Genomic DNA, 12,255 nt, shown 5'->3' with positions numbered 1-12,255 from the left:
TCACAGCTAGCCAATAAATAATATTGGGCTTTCCGCTATCCGCAACCTGTGGACACGTCCGTTAACATTCAGCTCTGCTCCTCATATGCGGCCTTTAATAAGCATGCCCTGTAGCGGACCGTCAGCGGGTTTTGGGGATAATCACGGAGGAAATAGCTGGGTACTTATGATCCCAGTTTTAGATTAGTTCCCTCCTAAAGTGATTTCATTAACGCTGGAATGTTAGGCGACATCGTGGCCATTAGTGTTTCGCCGTTTGTAATCAGGGTACTGACGTGTGATCCCAAGATACTAAAAGAGAATATGGCGCCCAAACCTTATGTTTTAAGTCATTTTCCACCTTCATAACACTGAGGTGTTAAACGATCTCGTGGTGATTAGTGGCTCACCATTTACAGTCAGATCCGTTGTGTGCATTGGGGACCAAATTTGGTACGAAAAAAATAAATTTTCAATTTGGTTCGATGGTTAAACATTTCGATCCATTTGCATTCTACTATTTTAGGAGAATTCCGTTTGAATTTTCAATGTTGGGTCGAAAATCGGATTTTCGTATTTTTAACGGACATTTTGTATTCTTTCTTGATAGCTGGGAACCTCAACCATACGGTCAACCTCAAATCGCCGCGTTACAAATAACCATATGGACAAAACTCACCTCTCAAAGCAATGCAAAAAAACGACCTATTCCTTTAGCTGATGTTGATGTCATTCTTAGTCTCGAAATTTACAATTGGCCCCAAATTAACCTGATAATTGCGAACTCTTTTACAGACAGTTCTTTTGATCCTTCCCATTACACTTGATTGCATTACGGCGAGCCAGGAGAGACAGACTGATCTTTTCTTCAATTTAATAACAGCCAAATCCCCCAAGCTGCTGACCGGACGAATGTAAGTGGAAATCGTGGATAACAGTTATAACGGCGATCTCTACAAGTCCCGAATAGGGGTTTGCCTTTTATTTGATAGCGCTTGCAACGACTACCGCCTTAAACTATCAATTTCCCTTCGTTTCCACGATAGAGGGGTCTACGATCCGAAACGACCCGAATCTTACTCGGCCAACGTCTGTCACCTCAGCCTATTGTGTAAAAGCAAAAGGGCTGCTACAACAACAACAACATCCATTTCCCTTGACCTTCGTTATAAGCGACTGTATTTCATTCCCATTTATTTCACTATGTCCTGGCACCCAACAAGGAGAAACGAGTCGTCGTATGTCATGCAGAGGAACTTTAAAGTCATGAACCGCATTTGCATTTATCAACGTGATTTGATTGCCTGGCTACCAAGTTATAAAGTCAGCGGTCCTAGGTTGTTAGCAGTAAGTTCTTTGAATATTTCATTCGCTGAGTTATTTATGGTCTAACAAGATTATCTATCAGGATACTATTCCAAGAAATAAGAACACTACACCAAAGTGCCAGGTTCTACACGTTCCTTGGAACCTAACAAAAATGTCGGGTGGTTAGAGATTTAGAATTTTTCTCTCAAACACCTCAAGAGCTGCCTCATCTGCTTGCGCCAGTATCTATGCTTCAGATCCATATAGCAGCACGGGAAGTATCAACGTCTTGTAGAATGTGATTGTCAATTTGTTCAAATGTGGCCGTTACCGCTCGCAATGTTCAACCCATTATATTGATGTCATCGGTATAGGCGAGTGACATGTGTGATTTGGTGTAATCAGCTGGTGCTGATTGTTTGTGCTAATCAGCTGGTGCATGCTGCTGACCAGCATCTGACCACCAGTCTTGAATAGTTCAGCTGGTAACCCATCGGCACCTGCTGGTTTATTATCCTTCAGCCGATTGATTGCTTTTCTGATGCCGTCATCTTTTATTGGTTCTGGCGTATCCTCTTCACCGCTACCAGAAGTTTTTCGAAATGTTCCTTCCAGATCCTCAGCACGCTGCCTGTATCTGTCACCTGGTTTCCTTCTTCATCCCTACATGAGGATGTGCTGCACCAAAGCCTTTGGTTTGGTTGTTTACTCGGTGGTAAATTTCCGGACTTCGTTCTGACTCCTGTACATCTCGTTTTGCTACCGTTACCGTTTTTCTTGTTCTTTCTTCTTTTTTTCTGAGAATACGTTTCTCCTCTCTCCTTTTCTCCCGATAATTCTCCATCACATTACGTGTTGTTACTGTGTACCTGGCTGCCCTATACGCTGCGTTTTTCACATCAGTAGCATTACGACACACCTGATCGTAGTATGTGTTTCTTGATGGCGGTCTTTGGTACCCAAGTGTTACCAAAGTGCGAACCTTGGCTGCCACAGGGTAACGGTTCGAATCGATATTCGCTCCTCGGATCGATTGAACGTCTTAAACGCTGGATGATTGCCTTCCATATATCACAACATGATCGATTTGATTTATCGTTGTTCGATCGGGAGAAATCCAAATGGCCTTGTGTATATCGATATGCTTGAATCTGGTGCTGCTAACTACCTGTTGTGTTTGCAGCTTTTCGACGTCGAGTTTCCGTGTTGTGTTAGATCGCACATTTGCTGCTACATAAAAACGTGTGCGAACTTTGGCTACCACAGGGTAACGGTAATTGAACGTCTTAAACACTGAAATCTATCACAACATGATCGGATTTCCTTGTGAATATGGCCTTGTGTATATCGATATGCTTGAATCTGGTGCTGCTAACTACCATATTTTTTGCTGCCGCGAAGTCAATCAACCTCATGCCGTTGTCTGATGTTTCTTCATGGAGACTGCATTTTTAGAAGAATTTTGTTTTCATACGGATTATAGCAATTCGCTCATCTACTGGAGTGAATATGGAGACGATGTCATTCTCCTGTTAACCGTAAATCCACGGCCAAATTCATGTCTCGTTTCATGGCAGCTATAATACAGGACGTAATCATCTGATATTTACTTACACCAGTCCCTTTCCATCGCATTTCCTGTAAGGCAATAATATCGGATTTGTACTTCTTGAATATATCCACCAAAGCGAAAACTGCGCAGACTCGCAGATCTTGGTCCTTTATGTACCAAATTTAGTACAGTTTAGAACATATTAGTACAAATTCCCAAAACTACCTACATACCTCAATTCTAAACTATAACAGTAATCTTAAATTCAATTTTTTTACTATTCCAGCTCTAAATCCAAATTGCAACAAATTTAGTACCATTTAGTACATAAAGGTACAAATTTCCAAAACTACATCTATACCCCCAACTGCGAAAACTGCGCAGACTCGCAGATCTTGGTCCTTTAGTAAGAGTAAAAGGGGGTTTCCGAGTGTGGGCAACTAACCCCACGCATCAACCCATTTTTTATAGTTCTTATGGGTGAACTCGCATCACATATAAGTTCATTATTTTAACGGGTGATGTAAATAGTTACCCCAGGTGACACCGCGGGGAGGTCAGTGTCCACAATTGAGATGAAAGCCTGGGCTTCGCCAAGTTAAAGTCAAGCTGAGCCGTTACTTGGTATCCATCATTCCCTACTATTAATCCTAATAAAATCAGGAAATCCCAACAGACCTACATTAGAGGCAAATCAGTTGACACTGCCTTACTTGATGTGGTCGGGCTCATCGCGAAGAATATGGAGACCTCCGGTTATACATTTGCTGCGTGCCTCGATATTGAAGGAGCCTTCAACAATGTGAAATTGGAAGCTATCCATTTTGCTCTCGAACTAATTAGGTCATGAGCTATAGGGAATACCAATACTATATACAATTTTTAAATTAAATACAACAATTTTTATAAATTTAATAACAATTTGTTTTATTATTATTATCATCATTATATTTACATTTTAAACACTTTCTTACTTTGTTTTTCTTTGCTTTATATTATATACTATCATACACAGTTACATAGTAATAATAAAAAAAATCATATTTTTTTAGCAATCACAATTATATAATAGACAATATTTTCACTTCTTTTTCGAAATATATAGATAGGTTATGTAGAAGTAATAGTAGTAGTTTTTGTAGTAGTAGTTGTAGCAGTAATAGTTTGCTGTTGTTGTTGATGTCGAGAACATAATTTAATTATTTATAAATAATATATAAGTCATATTACTTATTGTTTGCTTTGTTTAATGGCCAATAATAAATCACTACAAATTTTATTAATTTTCTAAATCGGCAATAAATTCTTAGAATTTCGAAAATATCAATGTAAGTCTATATGTACTCATATATATATATATATATATATATATATATATGTGTAGATGTGTTATATGCATGTGTAAATTCATGACATGAAAAAACTCTTTCACAACGTTTTGGTTTTCTTTTGGATAAGTTCTTATTTGATAATCGCGTTATTTTATTTATTTGATTTTGTTTTTTGTGGTGTAAAATTTTCTTTTTACAGAAATACAAAAAAGGATATTTTCAAATATTATTGTCTCACATTGTGCGTGTGGCTGAAAGGATGTTTGTTTTGAAGTGTGTGAAAGATGTTGGGTGGGTGTGATATAAAGAAGACCAATTGGGTGAGGGGTAACAATGGCTACAAGAAAAACTGGGACACGAAATTGGAAAAACAATATTTACAATAAAAGAAATTGTATCTAAAAAGGGGAAACAGATTACAAAAGATGTGAAACAAAAGCCTATTTATGCAAGGTTTCTTTTTCGTCTAACTAAAATATTTTATAAATATTTTTTGTTAGATTAAAAAAATTATAAAAAATGTAAAGAAAGCAATTTAATTGACTAAATAAAGTGGAGAAGAACTAGTATTATTTTTCACAAAAGAGAACTTTCAAAGTTTCTTTATGTAGTAATTGTTTTTTTTTACTAAGGTATTGTTTTTTGTGGCTTAAAACTAATAAATCAACAACAAAAATTACAATAATAATATTAATAGTTTTTTGGGGGGAGGGCAAAAAATATAAACTTTATGGCGGACATAGTACAGGGGTATTTTTTGCAGGGGTATTTTTTGCATTATCGATTTTTAATGGCTGCCACTGCTCTCCCGTCCCCGTTTCAAATGAAACAAATCGCGCAGCAATTCTTTAATGAAATCATATGTGGAGAAACTAATGCCCACCGCAATGGGTCCCTTTATCCAGTTCATACTTAAACCCTTATAAAAGCCGTTTTTAATACCTTCCTCCCTGAAATGAAAACATTTACATTTATTTAATTGTATATTATTAAATGAAATTTGTTGTATATTTTCTTACCTATAAATGGTCTTAAGCGTCACAAATATACTGGGATATTTGTTATGTCCGTCTTTGGTAACACCCATTGTTTGCATACGTCTTCGCACAATGTCCAATGGATAGCTAGATGTTTGGCCAACAGCACCAGCTGCTGCACCAAATGCCAGTGATGTCAGAGTATTTAGTTTACTATTACCAGTCATTTCTGCAAGAATATAAAGTAAAAAAATAAATATATTGATATTAGAAATATATTATTAAATATCCATATCCAAATTTAATACCAGTTAGTACACATTAATATAGATTTCCATAGCTACCTATCTTAATAATCATAAGTACGAATTTGCAAAACTTCATCTCAATCGGTTCACCTAAGTCCAAATTGTATCAAATTTAGTACCATCTAGTACACATAAGTACAAATGTCCAAAACTACCTACGTATCCCAATAAAAAATCAAAATATGGATCCTAACTCCAAATTTTAGGATTCTAGCTCTATCGATTCTCCTAAATTATGTTGGGATATTGTAACAAATTTAGTGCCGTTTAGTACACATAAGTACAACTTCCCAAAACTACCTACATACATCAATTCTAAACTATAACAGTAATCTTAAATTCAATTTTTTTACTATTCCAGCTCTAAATCCAAATTGTAACAAATTTAGTACCATTTAGTACCTAAAGGTACAAATTTCCAAAACTACATCTATACCCCCAATCCTAAACTCAAACAATAATCTTTTTTTCAAAATGTCAGTGTTCCAGCTCTATCGTGTACCAAATATAGTACCATTTAGTACATTTCGTACATATGTGCAATTTTCCAAAACTACCTACATATCGCTATCCTAAACTCCGACGGTAATGATAGTTTAAAATTTCAGAATTCTAGCTCCATCCGTATCTCCATAGTCAAATTGTACCAAATTTAGTACAGTTTCGTATTTTTCAAAACCACCTCGTTATATCGGCACTACTTCTCAACATTAATTCGCATTCCAAATGTCAAGTTTTCAGTTCTATCCATTCACATGCTACGAAATTTTACCAAATTTAGTATTTTTCGGATACGAATAGTCCGAGTGTCCAAATGTGACCTTTCCATCAGCGACCCTCATTTCAAATTTAAGTGTTCTAGTTCCACCAGTTCGCTAAATGCAAATGGTACCACATTTAGTACGGCACGAAAACGTTTTAGTACGAATTTCCAAAAACCCGATTTGGTCCAAATCGGACATTTCTTTCGCCTAATATTGAATTAAAAAAAATACCCTTTATGGGGGAGATACCAGAAGGAGTAGTCCCATATTCGGACTTGATCTAGGTTTGGTAAAGATAATAAGTTATGCAATGTTTGGTCTAAATCAGACATTCCTTTCGAATAATGTGTATTGAATTTATATACATTGGTAAATTTAGCCCTTTGTGGGGCTAAATCACTTATGTCCTCACGCAATCACTTATGTCCTCATTTGCATCAAAGTTGACAAAACTTTTTGTTTGGACGTTTTGCTCTATACAAAAATTTGGAAGCCAAGATTTTTAATTGTGGAAATACGGAATCTGTCGATTTTAATAAAGAAAATTAATAAGTTGATGTACAGATTTCATCGCGTTCGTTGACGTCCGATGGAATGACGTCTTGGATGTCATCACGATAGCGCCTGAAGTCCTGACGAATGTGTCGCGGAGGTGTGTCTGCCATCAATGTGTGATGGTTGGGATGACACGGCAGATAGCATGCCAGCAGGATCTGCCTTGCGATTTTTGGATTTTTGGCCACGGAACTCAACGAGGGACTGCCGCCTATTTCTGTAGTTTGCAAGCCAACGCTTGATATCACTTAAAAGGGTGGAATATGTGATGTCGGATATCAGCTCGGAATGATCGACGGTATCAAACGCCCTGGACATATCTAAGGCTGCCACAATGGTCCGTTCAGGTTGTCGTCGCCGATTGAGGCCATTCGCAATCTTGGTAGTAATTTTTTGCAAAGCCTTCGTTTTGCTATACGATTCTCCGAAATTGTGTTTTTGGGTAGCAAGAACGAAATTTTGTTTCAGGGACGGAAACAATAGACACTCTAAAACCTTGGCTACTGGTGAAAGAAGAGAAACCGAGTGGTAGGATTCCCCATTAGTAGCGGATTTATCAGGTTTTAGAATTGGAACAATCCGGCCAACTTTCAACCAGATGGCCTCTTAATTGTAAACCATAGCTGCTTGGAATTTATATTGCAGTGGTTAAGGTGTTCCAAACATTTCGAGCGCCTGTGCTCAAGGACTTGAGCATCTATTTCATCACTTAGCTGCGGGATTCTGTCATAAGCGGAGCTTTCGGCACCGAGTTTTTCGCGTTGCTGTGCCAATCTGGATGCCCTGAATGGATAGTTGGGTCTCATTAGAGGAATTCTGCAGGAAAGAAGCTTTTAGAATGTTTTCACGGAATATCATCTCACCCTTTCTGTCACCGCCGTATGACTTAAGGAGTCCTCAATGAATTTTGCGAAGCCGTGCTATTTGGCTTTATTATAATTCATGGAATTACGCTGATCGGTCTCCACGAAATCCTGGATTTCTATACATTGGCCAGAATGGGAATATGGTCTGAATTTAAAGCGACCTTGGTTTGCCAGAAAGTGTACGGAAGAAGATATGGACTTACGATGGAAATGTCCGGAGAGCTCGAACTCCTGACAGTGACTCTGGTAGAGGATTCCTCATTTATGGAAACTAAATCGGACTATCTATTTGCAATAAGAATACATCGAGGACCATTAGGAAGTTTAGAAAGCCTATCTCATGATGTGAGCTGAAATCGCCAAGAACAATTTTATTATCTCCCTGAAGCAGATGGATGATGATTGGATGATAACTGGCCCCAATGCTGTTGATGGGTGGACAATTTCAATTTCAGAATCGTCAGAATGAACAGTAATGCTCAAAACCTTCAATAAAAGAATCAGAGAGAGTCCGCGAGACCGCAAACCCCCACAGATGGAGTTATTCGGCGAACGGAAAACGCTGGTGTCTGGATGGGAAGTTTTAACCATTCGATGTTGGAGTTGAATGACTAGAAGGAGTGCTAGTCGGAACTCTTAATGAATGGCTAGTAGAATAACGGAAAACTAGACAGGATGCTAACAGCAGAACTGAAGGAAGATCTAGTAAAATAACTAGCTCTGAAACTAGTATTCACACTAATAGCAGTACTACCAGATGAAAAGTTAGACGGAGTGCTAGCTGGAAGGACTCAACTGGATTCTAGCGGATATTTGCTGGATTATTAATGCAGCAATCGCCTACTAAGCCGGAATTCCAATTCCTGTGTGAATGCAAGGTGGTACATCTTTTCATATGGCATCAGTTACTGCAACCATTGCACCTTACAGATGTTAGAGTTCTCCGTAAAGCTTTCGATTTTAAAATACCATTATAAGCAACTGTGGATATAGAAGGCCTATGTATATGATTTATATATATATATATTTCAGTAAAATTAAAATAAACCAATTAATTATGTTCCCGCCGCTCAAACTTACCCGTGTATTCACGTTTCAGTGTTTCGTAGGTGAAAAATGATGTGCCAGCATATGGTATAACACCCAAAACAGTTGCCCAATAACCTCTATACAGCGTGCGTGGTCCTTCTTCTATCCATATTTTAACAAATACTTGACGCAATGTTCTAAAGACAATAGCAACAAAGAGATTAAACACATTATCATGGGAATACAATATGTATAATGGGATGTGGACATTTACTTGTAGCCTGTGTATTTGTCCGTAACAGCCATGCGAGCTCTGGCTAAATCCAATGGATAGGTCAAGGACTGTGATGTAATACCTGCCAAAGAGCCAGCAATAAATCGTCGTGCTTTGGTGCTAAACAAATAGAAGAAATGCATTTGTATTAAATAAGTGCAAGAAGATATTGCAAATATGATGAAGTCAGTAAAAAGTAGGGCGATATACATTTGTAAGATAGTTTTTTGCTAAACCTACTCTGTGCCATCTTTGTCGACAGATAATATTTTACGCCATTGTTCGTGAGCGGTAAACTGTATAGCAGCATAAGGCACAATGCGAGCCATCGTTGCGGAATTGCCACGCCATAATGCCAGGACACCCTCTCTGGCATAGGTCTGTTTGAGGAACACAATGGCACCGTTTAGGGTATAGCGAACAGATTTGCTAAAAGGAATAAAAGAGAAATATTAATAAAGAGTTTAAGAAAATGTTGATCACTTACTTTATTTGAAAATTAATTTTCGTTCTATCCAAGGGTGCAATAACTGTTTTGGCCAAGGCACCAGCCGCCGCACCCGCCGTCAGGCTCATAATGACGGCATCAAAATTTGTACTAGCTGCAAAAACAAAATCCTCGTCATTTCCGAAATCTTCAGTGTTGGCATTAATCCAAATCAGGACACTTGCTACTTACCCTTAACATCTTTTGTTTTTGCAATGACATCTTCGGAACTTGTAAATGTTGTTGTATCGTTTAGTTTGGAGGATGTGTTTGTTGTTGCATTGCTGGTGGTAGTGGCATTTAAATTGGCATTGGTGGTAACTGTTACGGCGGCGGCTGCTGTTGTCGTTAGTTGACCACTAGTAGTCTTAATGGGCATCGCAATATTTGGTTTCTCCAAAAGATGGCTCATTGGAGACTGAAAATGAAAGAAAGAGAAATATGGAATTATTAAATGGGTATAGATTACATAAAATGAGGAAAACAGAAAATTACAAAAAATGTTGCCTACTTTTTAGCGCAAATAATACAATTAAGGGAATAATTTTGGCGGGTGGAATTGTATTCAAGCTGGATAGGGCTGGATTTCAGAATATAAGATGGAGTGTATATCAAAAATTTCAATCAAATTGCAACACCTCGAAATAATGTCGGGGATACCAGGGGTTAGGTATGCCTGTTCATCTGTATGTTAAAATTACGATAGAGCTCACTTTGAAATGTTACACATACATCTTTTAAAGACCACATATGGTATATTTTAATGCGATTTAAGTACAAACAATTGTTGTAATAAATTACTATCAACCCATTAGATTTGAAATATGATGAACATCATCGTTCTGAAAAGTGCATTGCTACAACTTGAATGCATTTTCATTATCGGAGGAGGACTGTTAGTGTGTAGCAGACAATTACGCTCAATTTAATCTGACAAATGTAGACATCACGATGACATCAAAATATCGCTGCTGCTGTCGCTGCGGTTCGCGATTTGCAATTGTAAACAACAACTTTGAAAAACGGTCGGTGTCGAATCGAAATTTACAATTATGCAAATTATTATTTAAATTTGTTAAACAATGTAAATGTTTAATTCAGGTATGGATGTCACGAAAAAAAAATAACAACAACAAAATGTGTTAATTAATATTCTGAACATAGTACTTGTGGAGTGGAACTAAATGCTTGGATTTTAAATACGTTATTTGGTGTTAATTAAAAATTCTATTGCAATATATTTGGAAAATGATGTTTCAAAACCAAGGCGTGGATTTTTTAAAGAATATTTTTCCCAACGCTTTAAACCAAGGCGTGGATTTTTTAAAGAATATTTTTCCAAGGCTTTAAACCAAGGCGTGGATTTTTTAAAGAAAAATTTTCCAAAACTTTAAACCAAGGCGTGGATTTTTTAAAGAATATTTTTCCCAAGGCTTTAAACCACGGCGTGGATTTTTTAGAGAATATTTTTCCCAAGGCTTTAAACCAAGGCGTGGATTTTTTAAAGAATATTTTTCCAAGGCTTTAAACCAAGGCGTGGATTTTTTAAAGAATATTTTTTCAAGGTTTAAACCAAGGCGTGAATTTTTTAAAGAATATTTTTCAAGGCTTTAACCAGGGCGTGGATTTTTTAAAGAATATTTTTTCAAGGCTTTAACCAGGGCGTGAATTTTTTAAAGAATATTTTTCCAAGGCTTTAAACCAAGGCGTGGATTTTTTAAAGAATATTTTTCCAAGGCTTAAAACCAAGGCGTGGATTTTTTAAAGAATATATTTGCAAATATACATTTTTGCTAAATTCCAAAAAAAAAAAATCATGTAACATTACCATTTAAGCATATCCCACGCTACACGCTTTAAAGAGGCTGGTTTATTTGTTATCCAATTAACAAATTTTGCTGTGTTTTTGTTGTTGTTTTGCCTAAATAAAAACAATTTTAAAGTTTACTTGTTGAAAAAGCGTTACTCTTCAATTAGAGGTACTGCGAAATTGAGGTGAGGAATTATCTTGAGATAGCGTGCTCGTAGAGGTGATTGAGTGAGTAAATAAATAAATCACTATATAAGACGATCGACACACACGATCATCATGCAGAAGCGCCGTAACAAAGAAATTATAGAAAATCCAAAGGTTAGTTATTGTTGGAAATGCATGCGATTATTTTTCATTTCTTTTTTTTAATTCGCCTGCTTTGTGAATAATCAATTTATTGTGAAAAGGTTCAATACTATTGGATTATTGATAACGCCGTTGTTAATTATCGCACGAAGAAAGTCAATAATAAAATTTTCTTTAATGAATTTTTATGACAATTATTGCAAAGTCTTAAAAGAAATAAAGAACTGAGGTGAATTCACTTTTGTCGAAGGTCCAAAATATAGCAAAATTTTATTGGAAAATTTTAAATTTTTTCCCAAAAATGATCAATGCAACATAAAAAAGAAGGATTTTATTTTACTCCACATTGTTGAAACAATTAATCTTTATGCATATAAATCTGCGTATATACTTAGATGTCTGTTGGAATATATACATAAATATTTTGTTTTTATTAAAAATAAATTAAAAAGTTTTACGCACGTGAGAGTTTATTTTTAGTATGTATTAGGATTGTGACACCTTCTATATGCGATTTGTATGTACGTTTGTCAATCTATCTTTAGTTCTTAATGCGGGGGAGAAATTACAAAAAAAGAACATATTTTTTTCTGCGGTATATTTTGGCCAAGAGCCAACCAAAAATTGTTTCCCAATAGGACAGGGGAAAGATATAGAATTTGGTGAATTGTCATTTCAATTTTCTTAAATTTCAAAAAGAATGTCT

At 36.5% G+C, this 12,255-nt stretch overlaps 1 protein-coding gene across 1 annotated transcript; it reads right to left on the bottom strand.

The window, feature by feature from the left end:
- Positions 1 to 4,957: 4,957 nt before the first annotated feature.
- LOC133329987 (mitochondrial coenzyme A transporter SLC25A42) lies at positions 4,958 to 10,180 on the bottom strand. The gene is made up of 8 exons (XM_061538446.1): positions 10,163 to 10,180; positions 9,623 to 9,848; positions 9,431 to 9,545; positions 9,184 to 9,372; positions 8,944 to 9,063; positions 8,721 to 8,866; positions 5,190 to 5,376; positions 4,958 to 5,120 (listed from the first exon to the last, which is right to left on the bottom strand). The coding sequence occupies exons 1-8, from the start codon at positions 10,178 to 10,180 to the stop codon at positions 4,958 to 4,960; spliced, it is 1,164 nt and encodes a 387-aa protein (XP_061394430.1).
- Between the last annotated feature and the right edge of the window lie 2,075 nt (positions 10,181 to 12,255).

This window comes from Musca vetustissima, unplaced genomic scaffold (assembly GCF_032173495.1).
Source record: "Musca vetustissima isolate MV318-11 ecotype Yass unplaced genomic scaffold, APGP_CSIRO_Mvet_v1 utg1260, whole genome shotgun sequence".
Classification (NCBI taxonomy): Eukaryota; Metazoa; Arthropoda; class Insecta; order Diptera; family Muscidae; genus Musca; species Musca vetustissima.
Note: the sequence above shows the minus strand (reverse complement) of the source record. Positions and strands in the feature narration are given on the sequence as shown.